Source organism: Xiphias gladius, chromosome 18 (assembly GCF_016859285.1).
Source record: "Xiphias gladius isolate SHS-SW01 ecotype Sanya breed wild chromosome 18, ASM1685928v1, whole genome shotgun sequence".
Taxonomy (NCBI): domain Eukaryota; kingdom Metazoa; phylum Chordata; class Actinopteri; order Istiophoriformes; family Xiphiidae; genus Xiphias; species Xiphias gladius.
This window is the reverse complement of record NC_053417.1, coordinates 29792881-29808494: the sequence shown is the minus strand read 5'-3', so window position 1 is coordinate 29808494 and position 15614 is coordinate 29792881. Positions and strand designations below refer to the sequence as shown.

At 46.5% G+C, this 15614-nt stretch overlaps 1 protein-coding gene across 1 annotated transcript in view; it reads left to right on the top strand.

The window, feature by feature from the left end:
• The window catches only part of LOC120803406 (membrane-associated guanylate kinase, WW and PDZ domain-containing protein 1-like), a 38474-nt gene extending 27641 nt beyond the window's left edge, over positions 1–10833 (top strand). Inside the window, exons 20-24 of the mRNA XM_040151815.1 lie at positions 3030–3224; positions 4103–4179; positions 4286–4432; positions 6031–6169; positions 8545–10833. Coding sequence (XP_040007749.1) covers positions 3030–3224; positions 4103–4179; positions 4286–4432; positions 6031–6169; positions 8545–9518 — 1532 coding nt within the window. The 3' untranslated portion in view covers positions 9519–10833. The remainder of the gene's footprint in view (positions 1–3029; positions 3225–4102; positions 4180–4285; positions 4433–6030; positions 6170–8544) is intronic.
• The last annotated feature ends 4781 nt before the right edge of the window (positions 10834–15614 follow it).

Sequence of the window (15614 nt, the reverse complement as noted above, 5' to 3'; positions counted from 1 at the left end):
CCACCACAGCCACCACCACCACAACCACCACCACCACCACCACCACCAGACTCTGTGCTCAGTCGCCGTGAAAAGCTGAACTGTGTTTTTCAGGATGTTTCTTCATGACTGTTTTTATTTCTCTGCTGGAGGCAAAGCGATTGTTGAAGGAGATTTTGATTCATTATATCAGTCGTCACCTCACACACACTGAATGTACTGTATCTCTGCAGCACAGTGTAGAGACCAGTCTTTATGCTAAGCTAAGCTAACTGGCTGCTGGTTCTAGCTCGGTACTGAAGACGCAGACATGAGACTCCCTCCGTGTGTCTCACTCTCTGAGAAAAGAGAAGAAGAGGACTTCACTAAATGTCGAGCTCTTCCTTTTTAAACATTTCCATTTTATAATTGTGAATTTTTGCAGATGTTCCAGTCGGTCAGTCAGATCTGAAGGATTTGGCTGCATATTTCATGAAGTGTAACTGCAGAGAGAGACAGGACATTAAAACTGGGACTTGTTTAATTCCTATCCGCTCAAATAATACATGTGAAGCATTTTGCTGGCTGTGAATTTATTCTGCGGCGGCGGCCTGGAGAAGAGGTGAAGATAATTATTACTGTGGTTGTTTAACCTCCGTTGCCTCAGTCGCACCTCGAGGGATCAGGAGCCTCCGTTACGACGTAAAATAGTTTCACTCAGTCCATTGAACCGACTGGATTTCCTCTGTGCGTGACAGCATTTCATTTCTCTCTCGGTGCCCGTTTCCCTCTGTGCCGCTGTGGCCTTCAGACTGAATGATTCAGGTCCGACCCGGCGAGATTCCCCTCGTTCTACGTGAACCTGACACACGGGCCTGTTCAGACACGAGATCCACATGTTTTTTTATGGCTGATATTCTATCCGATACTATTTTCGGAGCCACAGTGACAGTTTTTAGTGAGCGTTTCCCCTCGACTTTCAGCCGTCAGTCCGAATAACATCACACTCCTGCTCCTGCTGTTTCCGCCGTTAACAGTAACATTTATTTCTCTCTACAGCTCCGTGTTTCCTCCTCCACTCCCTCTGAACATGTTGAACTCAGCACTTTGCTTATCAGCTCACACACCAGCATTCACCCTCCCTGCACCATCTGTGTGTGTGTGTGTGTGTGAGAGACAGACGTTTGACTCTTTGATACTTGAAAGGTCCTTTAAAGTGACTTTAAAGGACCGTGTTGGTGTTTTTTCCTGTTTCAGTCTATTCTCTATGAATTCCTGTCCAGTTCAGTTTATTTGTTCAGGGCGGTGTCACATACCGTGTCTCTGAGCTTTACGGGTCCACAACAGCAGCAGCGACACTTTCTGACCAGCCCAACTCTCTAAGAGATAATCCACCGCACTGGTCAAGCAGAATGAAAGTCTGCATTTCCTTCCTTCCAGACAGCCGCTGGTCGTAGTTAAGTTTACGAAAATGACCCTGCAGAGAGATAAATCGTCACAATCAGCTATTACTTGAGCTCAGGTGAAGCAGGAGTTCTGCTCTATTTATGTAAGGTGGCTGTTTTGAGTTTCTTTGCGTCTTTTTGTGATGGTTCTTGTCTCTTTGTAATCTTTTTTTTCCCCTTGATGATCATTTTTTCGCCTTTATGATCATTATTTTTCTCTTTACGATCATTTTTTTCCCCTTTATGATAATTTTTTTCCTCTTTACGATCATTTTTTTCCCTTTACGATCATTTTTTTCCCCTTTACGATCATTTTTTCCTCTTTACGATAATTTTTCCCCCCTATTGTATCTTTTTTCCCTTAATGATCATTTTTTCCTCTTTATGATCATTTTTTCCTCTTTACGATCATTTTTTTCTCTTTACGATCATTTTTTTCCCTTTACGATCATTTTTTTCCCCTTTACGATCATTTTTTCCTCTTTACGATAATTTTTCCCCCTTTTGTATCTTTTTTCCCTTTATGATCATTTTTTCCCCTTCATGATCATTTTTTCCTCTTTACGATCATTTTTTCCTCTTTATGATCATTTTTTCCTCTTTACGATCATTTTTTCCTCTTTACGATCATTTTTTTCCCTTTACGATCATTTTTTTCCCCTTTACGATCATTTTTTTCCTCTTTACGATAATTTTTCCCCCTATTGTATCTTTTTTCCCCTTTATTATCATTTCTCTGTGTGACCGTTTTGCGTCTCCGTACATGCTCGTGTTTTTTCTGCTCTGCTGCGAGCGGTCGGTCAGTCACGGGTTGGGATTGGTTAATGCTTCCAGGGTTGTGTCCGTCCACCTGCCTGTCGGTCACGTGACCTCTCCGATCTCTTAGAGCAGAAACAGTTCCCGTTTTTCATTTGTCTCGTTTCCAGTGTCTTTCGCAGTGATTAGTGCCTGTGAGCCAGAAAATCTTCCTGAGAATCCCTTAACTCGAAATGATAAATAATAACCAACTTTGTTTTCTCCGAACTTAAATTTGTGGCTTGTTAAGTTTTCAACATTTGATGTTACGGAGCAAAACCTGAGATTTGACATCAAGCTTCAGGGGCTGACTCTGGAGAGTGGACAGCCGGAGTCCCGCGCTCTGTTGCGATGTCTCACCGCTTCCTCCTTTGCTCCTGACGTCGACGGCCGTGAGTCACGTGACCGGTTCAAGTCACGGGCTGCTGAAAACAAACGCACGGACGCTCTGCGTGATTTCCTCTCCGTGGTCGCTTCTCCTCCCTCATGTGCTGCAGTAGCTGTTAGTTCGGCCGAGCAGACAGAACGCGGCTCAATTATTAAACTACAACACATGTATTATTACACAGATGGCAGAGTGGAGGACGGAAGCGCAGTCTCCATCACGGGGAAACAGTTTGACCTCTCTGGAAAAGCAGTCTTCAAGGATCCTTCTGGTTGATCACACCTCTGCTCTTATTTCTATAATCACAGTAATGACGACACTGGACCACGTCAGGGTCCGAGATCTGATCGAGCACCAGCATCTTTTCTGTGCCATGGTTACAGGTGTGATTCGGCTTGACTGGCTGATGTCTGACCATGTGACCCCCCCCACCTCTCTCTCTGCAGCCCCCTCCCTGATGTCTCATCGGTTCGTGACAGTGCGTCGCGGCAGCCCGGCGGCTCGCAGCGGACAGATTCAGCCCGGAGACCAGCTGGAGGCGGTGGAGGCTCGGCCGGTCGGAGGTCTGCAGCACCGAGACCTGGCCCAGATCCTGAGGAGGGCCGGGAACACCCTGAGACTGAGTATCACACCCAGACACCGTAAGAGACACACACTCGCACACACACACACGCACACACACACACGCACGCACACACACACGCACACACACACACACACACACACACGCAGGCCCTTCAGTTGCGAAGGATGGCGACTTTTCATTCCACATGGGAGAAACATCAGAGCTACGACTGACGCAACTACAGCTGAAACTACTGATCAATTCATAGTTCAGCCAATCGACAGTAAATTGATCAACAGCTATTTTGAGAATTCATCAAAAATCTGGTTTCCAGCTTCTCTGAGGTGAATTTTTGCTGCTTTCCTTCACCTTCTACCTATAACACATAATAAACTGAACATCTTTGGCTTCTGGGTTTCAAGCAAGATGTTTGAATCATTAATTTTGGCTTACGAAAACTCAGATTTCCACTATTTTTTACTGACTGAACAATTAAATTGACTAATCTGGAAAAACAATTGATCGATCCTGAAAATAATCATTGTGTGACGCTCTAGTCCCAACCATTGAGGAATGGCTGGACGAGTCGCAGTAAGTTCATGTGGAGAAGCCGCGGATTTAAAAACAGATTCAATGAGAACAAGACTGACAGGAAGAGCGTGTCGGGGTGAGATTATCTGGACCGTTCACTTTGTTTACGTCCTGTTCCATGTGTCCGGCTCAGTGAGGCAACTCACTGGAACTGACCGGTCACATCTGTACAGGACATCCAGGCTGTGAGAGGAGCTGTGGTCAGTCGCTCGGACTCCAGCAGCAGCTGCTCGAAACCTCCGGTCTCGTGACGAGCCGAGGGTCAAACACAAACACGAGACCAGAAATGACCCCGAGGTCGTTCCGAACTCTAAGCGACAAAGCAAAGATTTTATACGGTTCCTCGCCTCCTCTCCTCCTCAGATTCCTCGTCTCTGTCGGAAGGAGCAGACTTGGACATTGACGGCCGACTGATGAAAGGATCCAGAGGGAGGTCAAAGGTCACTCTCGCATTTATCCCATTCACTCAGTCTCCCGGTAGCAGTAGCATCCTTACACTGTGTAGCAGTAGCAGCAGGAGTTTCATCCTCCGTCTCTGTCCCTCAGGACGACTCCAGGTTCTACAGCGTGGATCTGGAACGCGGCCCTACAGGTTTCGGTTTCTCTCTGAGGGGGGGCAGTGAGTACAACATGGGACTGTATGTCCTGGGACTGATGGAGGGGGGGCCGGCCCAACGCAGCACCAAGATACAGATGCACGACACACCGCACACACACACCACACACACACCACACACACACACACAACACACCACACACCACCACAGAAACACACCCACGCACACACACGCAGAAACACACACACACGCAGAAACACACAACACTCACACACATGCAGAAACACACCCACACACACACACACACCCACATGCAGAAACACACACACCCACCCAGAAAAACACACACACGCAGAAACACACACACACACACACACATGCAGAAACACACCCACACACACACACACACCCACACACCCACACGCAGAAACACACACACATACACATGCAGAAACACACACACACACCCACATGCAGAAACACACCCACACACACACACACAGAAACACACACACACACACACACACACACACCCACACACACACACATACACACACACACCCACATGCAGAAACACAGACGGGAAGCTGCTAAAAAAGTCTTGCTGCTGCTTCCACGTTGAACCTGTTTGCTCTGCGTTTGACTGAGGAGGCGACTAAATGAATAAAACATGAGTGAGCGACCTGGAAGCTGAGAGACGTGACAGACGTCCGCCTCCGTGTCTGAGCGCCGTTTGTGGCACGAACAGCCGCCGCCGCCGCCGTCAGCCCTCAGACCGTGTGCTGTTTGTGTGGCGGCCTCCATCCTCCGCAGGAACAATATGGATATTCATATTCATGAGGGACTCCTGTTGACCACTCGTGGCTAAATGGGGGAGTGTTCTGGGCAGAGTTGGAGGCTCGTCCCTTCTAGAGGGAAAACTGCGGTTTTTATAGAAACGATTCTTTTTGGTGGCGGCCTCCTCTGTCATTCGTGTCCATGTAAACTTTCTGAACGAGAGCCCAGAGCAGTCAGAGATCAACAGAGACCTGATGGCAGGAAAGATTCAGCCTGATCTGACAGGGAATCTCTGAACTCTTCAGGACTTTCGGGTTCCCAGTCTCTGCCTGCAGCTCTGGCGCAGTCAGCTTCTGCTGGTTACAACGCTCTGCTTTCTATGTCTTAAATATTTCACCGCTGACGGTGTAAAGTGCTGCGAGCGCCCCCTACAGGGCGTGATCAGGAACCTTCCGTGAAGGTTCAGTCCACAGATGTCGGATTATCAGACTCACGTCAGCGTCCACGACCAAATAAAAGTAATGACCAAGGGGAAGCGCGATCAAAGGGGAGGGAAATTCATCGGCGACGTGTCGAATCCTTCAGACTGAATCTCTTCTGAAGGAAATGAAACGTCAACGTTGTGACATTCTAAAGGCTTCAGGTAACCGTGGTGATCTAACCGCGCTGATGCCGTTTCACTCTTTGATTACGTCCGAGCACGGGGTCAGGTTTTCATTCACCGTACAGATGTTTCACATTAAAAGCCTACCAGAATCGCTCCCTGTAGGGAGGCTTTTAATGTGAAGCGTCGGTGCAGGAAGTAAACAGCAAAGTAGAAGTGACTGGAGATAATCAGTGGATGAAAACCGCACGGTTGAGCAGAGCGGTGACCGGTCCAGGAGTCAGCGGCTGAGACTGAGGAATTAGTGGATCCGGTTACGGTGGGTTCAAATGAAGTCTTACCTGTGTTGCCAGGTGTCCGACCAGCTGGTGGAGATAAACGGAGACAGCACAGCGGGAATGACTCACAGTCAGGCCGTGGAGCAGATCAGAAGGGGAGGCCATCGAATCCACCTCATCCTCAAGAAGGGAAACGGATACGTGCCCGACTACGGTGAGACCTAACACACATCGGCACACTGATGTTTACATGACGTCAGGAAAATCAGGAGAAGAAAAGCTTGTCAGACGTCCCGCTGCTGCTCTGTCTCGCTTTAACCTCCTTGACCATAATATTCTCTACTTTATTCCTTTATTAAGGCCACAAAAAGTCATGTTTCAGCCTGAAGGACAGGTTGAAGACCGAAACCGTTATTGCTCACTAACCATTCTGGCTGTGAAGTGACTACACCGTAAGAGACGGAGGACTAGATCCCCTGTCCCCCTTCTAAAATACATCTGAATCATACGAGACTTCACAAGTCTGAGTTCAACACGTCAGGGTCAGATCCTCCAGAGTTTCAGTTCGTCAAAGACACCTTGGAAACATGAACTCTGGAAGATTTTCACTCGATCTGATGAACTCAGGCTGCTCAGTGAGGTGAGCTACGAGGGCACCGAGCCAAACACAGAGCAGTTTTCTCCGATTCACACACCAGGTCGGAATTACACAAAAGTTCTCGTGCAGGTGCACAGGGTCAAAAACTGGCGTAGCAAACCGCAGACTCCTGCCAAACCTTTGGTCTCTATGACCGAATTGATCGATTGACAAAGCGAAAGACGCCGCTTTTCACCCGCTGACGTCGGACCGATGGGACGAACCCTGAGCATTTTAGGGGGAAGGATGTTTCAGATGCAGACGCCTGCAGTATGAACTCAGGGTTTTTAGTTTAAAAAAGTCTCAGTAATTTCCCTAAAACAGCTGCTCACTGTAGTTGTTAATCAAACCGGAGGAAACGATGCATTTGCCCGGGACTATTTTAAAGTGGAGAAAATACTGATATATGCAGCCAAAAGACTAAAAAGCTTAAATAAGGGGTGTTTGTCAAAGCGAACTGGAGCAGAACAGACACGTCTTGTTTCTAGAAAAACATTCACACCCAAATGAGATTAAATCACCAGTGAATACCCAGTCCCAACTCAACAAGTCACTAGCTCAGACAGAGCATCTGCATTGTGACTTTTTACTTAGTCGAGAGAGCGTTGTTTTCACTTCGATCAGAGAGGAGATCACACCGTGGCTAAAAAACAGGTATCCATTTTTATCACTAATGCAATGCATGCTGGGAAGTGTATGCCAGTAAACTAACTGTTTCTAAACCTAACGTGATGAGTGAAGTAAACAATCCGTCGGACATTTAGTCAGACTGAGCTCCTTTAAAGGTGATTGTTTTTACAGTGTAAAGGACGGATTTGAAGTAAACACCGAGTGAAAACCAACTTACCTGCTTCCCCCGAGCGAAGAACAGAACTTTCTCGCTCTGTAATGAAGAATAGATTAAAGTGATCAGGACTCACCCACTGTTGTTGAAACGAGAGACCAGGATTAAATCCCAAAATTTTAACGTCACTTTAAATACTATGATCGAAGTTTCTAAGTCTTTACAACCTGTCCTTGTTATTTACGAACGTCGTGAAAACTCGTCATCAGCAAAACGAGACCGAATTTTAATTTCAATTTGAGAATTTAAAAAGAAGCGTCTCAGGTGAGAAAAGATGGTTCAGGACGTCGTGACTCTCACACCTCTGAGACTCTCTGAGACTCTCTTCATTTCTGCTCTGACTGTTTGACTTGACTCTCTCTTTTCCTTCCTCCTGTATTTCCTGCTGCGCTCTTCCTCCTCCTCCTCCTCCTCAGTGGAGCTGTCCAGCCTGTCTCTCTGCATGACCAACTCGAAGCAGGGTGAACCCTGCTTCTACGTGATCGGACGCACTGAAAACTCGCGGTTGGTATCTCTCTCTCCTCCTCCCCCTCCTCTTTATTTCCTTCACTTTCACTTCCACTGACTCTCATCCCTTCATCTTTAGGTTTTCATCACGTTTTCAGCGTTTACAACAACAGCACATTGGTTACACCCAATATTGTATAATAACATGTTAACATGTGACACAAGTAGTTGCGTGTTATTAAATGTTGTTAAATTAAAAAACATGACGATATTATTGGATGTGTCATCTACATGTTGTTATGTTGGTTAACGGTAGGTATGCGATGGCACGTTGATGTGTTATTAACATGATAATAACGTGGTTATGTGTTATTGGCATGTTATTAACGTGTTCAAATCTGATCACGTTAATACACAATAGCTTCCTGTTGTTTGTAGATCACCTGTATACACCTGTCGCTCTCACCTGCCCCCCCACACACACTTTTTTTTGAACATTTATTGTGAAAGTCTCGCCTCAGACTGACAGAGGAAGCTCAGTGAACCTGCTGAGAGCTGAGCTTTTATTAAACTGTCCTGACGTTGCTCTGTAAAGAGAGCATCTGGTGGACGTTAGAGGAACTGCAGATTAATATGTCGATTATTTCTGTTTGTCTGTCAGGCCCTGAGGAAGGAGCCCTCTCCCCCTCCTCCTCCTCACACACAGAGGAGCAGGATGTGGATACGATAACCATGACAACGGCCTCCCTCAGCCAGCAGAAGGGAGGAGGAGGAGAGAGGAGGAGGAGGAGAGAGGGAGAAACCAAACAAAGAACGGGAGGAGGAGGAGGAGGAGGAGGGTTAGGCCCTCCTGACCTGGACCTAGACACGGTGGAGGAGGAGGCACGGGAGGAGGAGAGGAGGAGAAGGAAGGAGGAAGAGGAGGAGTGGAGGAGAAGGAAGGAGGAAGAGGAGGAGAGGAGGAGAAGGAAGGAGGAAGAGGAGGAGAGGAGGAGAAGGAAGGAGGAAGAGGAGGAGAGGAGGAGAAGGAAGGAGGAAAAGGAGGGGAGGAGGACAAGAAGTCAGACTGTCAGGCAGAGGAAGCGGGACGACCACAGGGAGCAGGGGAGGAGGAGCCAGAGCTTACCCAGGGACGGCACTCGATCCTGGGATACGTTGCTGCCGGAGGAGGGGTTGGAGGTGGAGGAGTCTGGAGGGAGAGCGAGGGAGAGGAGGAGGAGGAGGAGCGAGACGAAGGGCAGGAGGAGAGAGAGAGAGGCCGACAGAGAGGAGGAGGAGATGGAGGAGAGGGAAGACGGATACAACAGCGCCATCCACCACGCAGAGCATTCTGGGAGCTCGGGTGCAGCTGAGAGAGCAGCGTTTTCCTTCCTCATGCCGATGGACAACGACGGCGAGCGCCAGCATCTGTCCGACGGCGAATCAGCAGCCAGCTTCTCAGAGGTCAGCCGATCGGCCGCCAGCATTTCTACGGCGGGATGGAGGGAGGATTCATTTTGGAGGAGAGGCGAGTCGCCGTGGCGACAGGGGAACGCCCCGGGCCCCTGGCTGAAGCCCAGCCCACGGAGACTGACGCAGGTTCTGATTGGAAGTCGGCTCAGTGGGCGGGAACTAGCTGGCGGGCTCTCTCTCTGATCAGCCAGCAGTGAGGGCCATCTCTGTTTTTTCTTTCGCTGACATTTTTTGGGGTTTTTTTTGTTTGGTTTTTTAATTGGCTACTTATAAGGGCTTTCTTTGATTGGTCTGCTGAGAGAAAACCCGCCTCTTCCTGCGTCTTATTGTATGATAACAGATCATTCCGCTTCTGATTGGAAGATGAGAAGCAAGGAGACCAGGTCTTGTTTCTGATTGGCCGGGTGGGTTTTGAGTCCTCCGATTGGCCAGACCCACCGCTTTCACTTTCATTTTACCCATCATGCCTCAGCGCACCCTGAGACCTGTATCATGAAGCCACATCAGTGTGTCATCAGCTCCCTTTGGGATCAACTCAGACTTTGTGCTGTCGTGAAGCTGGTGCACTTTTAATCCGGCCAGGTCACCACGGTAACCGGGGTAGATCACCGTGGTAACAGATGCTTACTGGCTCCAGGGCAGTGTCGCCTGTGATGAAGAACCCGGAGCCGGTTTTCAAGCAGCTTCACGATACCGGTCCTTATCGGGTTCGCCGAGGCTGGACTCCAGGTCCGCCCCGTTTGACGCGTCATCGTCGCCAACGTCGCCTGCATCTTTCTAACTTTGAAATGGAACGCGAACAACATCCGAACCCGCCAGTCCCTACGGCTCAGCGCTGACGCCTAGTGGCGGCGCTGTTTCCGTGTTTCTCTCTCCGTGTAATCTGAGCATGTGAATATCACTGGAATGATTTTTTATTTTTATAAAGCTCAACATGTAAAGGCTCAATGACATTATTATCATTATTGTTATTAGAGATTAAATAGAACCAGAGATGATTTGATTTGCCTGCTTGCTTGTAAAAAAGAAAAAAAACAAAAACAACTTTGTCCTGATGAGGTAACAGAGCCATACACACACACACACACACACAGATGTCAGGTCCGGCTGTGGCCCTGCTGGCTTTCAATAGACATAACATCCCCATGGCAACACCGTCATCTGGACGGGTGACCTGTTCCTATAGCAACTGCCACGGCGGCGCAGGACTGTGTGGCCAACATGGCCGACGTCTTGCTGCTCTGGATCATAACAAGTGCCTCATTTTATTTTCAGCCTTCGTCCTGCAAATTGACACCGAGGCCGCAGGCGCAGACACCGCCCCGCACCGCCACCCGTCAGTCCCCCACCGCGTCCCTCCACGTCCCACACTGAGCGGAGCCCCGGTCTGTGCCTCTCACGTACTCTCTGTTTTTATATCTGACACATCAGAGTCGAGGATTAGCTTTCGTCTCGGAGTCAGAGACGTTCGAAACAGCTTTTCTGTAAATAAAACCCAAATAACCCTCATGTCCACCGGACACGTCTCCATCTGGTCTCTGTTGTGCTTCAAAGAAGGGCTGCAAATAACCATTACTGTCATTACTGATAAATCTGACAATTTCACAATGAATTCATTCGAGAAAGTAAGAAAATCTTTATCAATCTGTTATTTTTTTGATTAATCATTTAATTGAGCGATTGTTTTTTCTACTAAATGCCACAAAAAAGTGAAGGAAGTCCATCAAACTTCCCCACGGCCCAAGTTGATCTATTTTACAGCTGTTTTATTCGACCAAAGGTCCAGAATCCAAAGAAATTCAGTTCAGGATCACGTGTGAAAACGAAAAGCACCAAACCCTCTCATTTGAGAAGCTGAGTTAGACCTTAAGTGTTTGAGCAGAGATGCAGCAATTAGTCAACTGGATCATTTTCACGTTTTCAAAGCAAAAATAGCAGAAGTTGTCATGTTCCTGTTTCTCCAACGAGAGGATCTGATGCTTGTCTTTCTCACGTACCCCAGTTAATTCACTAGTTTGGGCTTTAGACTGTTGATCAGACAAAAGGACTAATCGATTAATGGAGAAAATATACAGCAGATTAATCAAAAGTAAAAACTAATCATTACTTGCAGATTTATATCTGAGACACCTGAGTTGAGGAATAGGTCACGTTTTCCCAGAAACAGAAGTGACACAACCCTCGTCCCTCTACTGACTCCATTGCATGTCTGATTTCAGTGACTGTACGCAGCGTCACCTCACCTTTGTTTCCTGTCTGTGTTTCCCGTATGGTGGCGGCGAGCTTGGACCCAGTCTACCTGCTCGCAGGTCTAGTTTTGGATCTGTTTGTCATTAACAGAAGGAAAACTGCAGCATTTCTTCTTCTGCTTCCAAAACTGCAGAGAAGACAGAATCAAACAGGAAGAATTAGTTTTGCCGTTTGTATTTAAAACAAAGTCAAGGACGACTGAAATGAATCGTTACATATTAACCTCATGTTCATTATTAATACATTTATTTACATTCACTGTGAATTTCAGGCTCTAGATTCAAGTTGCTGCAGCAAAAATAGACCTGGCACCAGATGCATGAACGTTGCTTTCGCACAAAAACCTTTGCCGACATAAACTGGTATTTATAAAAGAACCTGTCTCCTTACACAGACCCTAGACCAGCGTACACACGGTTTCTACAGATAGAAAGTGGTAAAACATTCTTTCACTGATTGTCTTATTAGTTTTGCAGTATATAAAATGTCAAAGACGCATTTATAAACTTAATTCCAAATTCTTATCTACGATGAATGAATTTTATCGGTCTTTCTATTTATAGAATGTGCAAAGGCACATTAGATGTTGAGATTCTTCTCCGTCATCAGTCCCATCAGGAGGCGTCTGATCGTCCCAGATTCATCCTGCAGCAGGACAACGAAACCAAACACTCGGCCACGGTCATAAAGAACTGTCTCCAGGGACCAGGAGAACCAGGAGTCCATCATGGAGTCAGTCTGGGACCACTTGAAGAAACAGGAGACACTGAGACAGACTGAATCCACAGAAGAACTGAGGCAGGTTCTCCAAGACGCTGGAACAACCTACCTGCCTAGAACCTGGAAAACTGTGTGCAGGTGGATCGAGGAGAACTGGTGCTGGTTTAAAGCAAAAAGGGGGGTCACAGCAAATACCGATCTGATTGAGGTTTTTTCTGTTTACTGCATGTTGGGTGAAGTCCACTGAGAAATAAAAACTAAACACGTAGTTAGAACTGGTCCCCCTCCAGAACCAGGTTTCGAATAGCATTTGTAAAAGGGCTCCACATTATCGAGCATAAGTTTCAGCTATAATTCCATTATCAGACGAACATCAATAATTATGAGTTTTCTGTAGGTAATCCGCCGATAATCTGCCAGCTGCTGAATCCCGGCATCACAGCTGGCTGATAGTCATGTGACCGACAGGTAGGTACCAGTATTTGGGTCCTAATGTAATGGTTACTGAGCACGAGAAGAGGGTAAAAATGGAGCCCCTCAATCAATCAGATCAATCAGATCAATCAGATCAATCGATCAGTCAGCAGGTTAGAAGACGGAGGTAAACGCGAAGGAAAAATGTCCAGTTTGTTCCTTGTTTGTTGTTTTATCCAGAACGTGAGCGACTCACAGAGTCTCGGCAACGAAACAGTGACAACAACAGAAAGCAGCCTGAGATCGAATGAGCCGGTTCAGTTACACTGAGGGTCACCAGGACACTTTCTCGTCTTCATCAGCGAGTCCAGAACCACAAGCTGAATCTGAATCTGAGCTCCTGACCTGTCAATCACCCCAAAACCTCCGGCCGGAGGCTGTTTCTCGAAAACAGAAAAGTTAACCCAGAGAAATCAGCTGCAGGTGTAGATGAGGCCGATCCGGCTGAAAGTTCTCTTTTCCATGAACAAGATGAGTCACCTTTAATGTGAAGCGTCTCATTTAACTTGATGGGAATTCACAGGGAGGAGAAATGTGTTTTTTCACCACTGAAAATGATGTTTCACACAAAAAAAAAGAGAGTGAGTCGTATGAAGGTATGAACGTCAGGTCCGCTCTCCCTCTACGCCTCCTCACGATGGAGAGACAGAGGAGGTCTGCTGGACACACACTGGGTTGCTGAGGGAACTGCAGTGACAGCGAGGACCCAGCAGGGGGCGTCTTCGCTCACATTTGTTTTCTTCTTTTCGCACTTTCTACAGTTTCCGTTTTCACCTTTGCAGATGATTTTTCTACACACACACTTCTCCTCGCCAACAAACAGCTCTTGACACATCTGAAACGCAGCAAACACACTCAGAACCCTGACATCAGACTTCGAATCAGAAAACCGTGACATCATCCGACTCACTCAGAAACGTGAATCAAAATGAATCAGAAACGAATCAGAAATGAATCAGAATCGAATCAGAAATGAATCAAAAACGAATCAGAAACGAATCAGAAATGAATCAGAAACGAATCAGAAATGAATCAGAAATGAATCAAAAACGAATCAAAAATGAATCAGAAACGAATCAGAATCGAATCAGAAATGAATCAAAAACGAATCAGAAATGAATCAAAATCGAATCAGAAATGAATCAGAAACGAATCAGAAATGAATCAAAAACGAATCAGAAATGAATCAGAAACGAATCAGAAAATTAAAAACGAATCAAAAATGAATCAGAAATTAATCAGAAACAAATCAAAAAATCAGAAACGAATCAGAAACGAACCAGAAATGAATCACAATAGAATCAGAAACGAATCGGAAATGAATCAAAAACGAATCAGAATAGAATCAGAAATGAATCAAAAACGAATCAAAAATGAATCAGAATCGAATCAGAAATGAATCAAAAACGAATCAGAAATGAATCAGAAATGAATCAGAATCGAATCAGAAATGAATCAAAAACGAATCAGAAATGAATCAGAATCGAATCAGAAATGAATCAAAAACGAATCAAAAATGAATCAGAAACGAATCAGAATCGAATCAGAAATGAATCAAAAACGAATCAGAAATGAATCAGAATCAAATCAGAAATGAATCAGAAACGAATCAGAATCGAATCAGAAATGAATCAAAAACGAATCAGAAATGAATCAGAAACGAATCAGAAATGAATCAAAAACGAATCAGAAATGAATCAGAAATGAATCAAAAATGAATCAGAAATTAATCAGAAACAAATCAAAAAATCAGAAACGAATCAGAAACGAAACAGAAAATCAGAAACGAACCAGAAATGAATCAGAATAGAATCAGAAACGAATCAGAAACGAATCAGAAACAAATCAAAACTAAACTAAAAAACATAGTCTTGATAATCATTGTTTATTTGTGTTGAACTTTTCAATACAGGTAACAAAGCGCTTCACAAACGTCAATAGAAAACAGACCTACAGAGGAAAGTCAAATAAAATGAAATTAAACGTCACACAATAAAAACCTTTTTATACAAATGTGTCTGAGGAGGTGAAATAAAACAGGGACCTGACCCTGCAGGTCTGATCTCTGCTGGCAGGTGGTTCCAAAGCCACCGGGTCCTGACAGCAAAGGCCCTGTCCCCCTTGGTTTTCATCCTAGACCCTGGAGCGGCCAGCAGCGCGCCACCGGAGGATCTCACAGTGCGTCCTGGCTCATGGGGGGTAAGAGCTCATAAATGCAGGGGGGGCCGGCCCAGGCCTGGTCTACAAAGTGAGGTAAAGGATTTTTAAATCAGATGTTAAATAAACGGCCAGCGGAAGGATGGTTTCAGGTCCGAGTTCGGAGCCGAGCTGCGGCATTTTGAACCAACTGTAGCTGGTGGATCAGCTCTGACTGAGACAGGTACGTAGAGAGGTCGGCGCAGTGATGATTCACTACGCGGTGTATCCATGGTGACCGTGATGCCGATGACCCCATGACCTTTCCTCTGTCGCCGCCCTCAGGAAAAACTTCCCGTCTTTTGCTGCACAACTGCTCAGACTCAGAGACCAGATAAAGGGTCAGGATGTAGTTTGTTGTGTCCACGGGTAGATTCCTGAACAGGCCTACAGGGCTCTGGCCCCGGGGGCCAACAGGCCCAGGGCCCCCCGGGCCCCCGGGCCGGAGCCTCTGTTTGAAGTGACTGTGTGATTTGTGGTCTGAGTCTTGTGTGTCTTCCAGTCCGGCGGTCTTGCTCCTATAGTTAAGGGGGGGGGGGCTTTTACGTGTCTGGTTCCAGGGGCCCGTTGCCTCATGATCCATCCACGACTCCAGAGAGTGTGTGTTCAAGTTGTGGTCTGGTGCGTGTAACGGTTCCT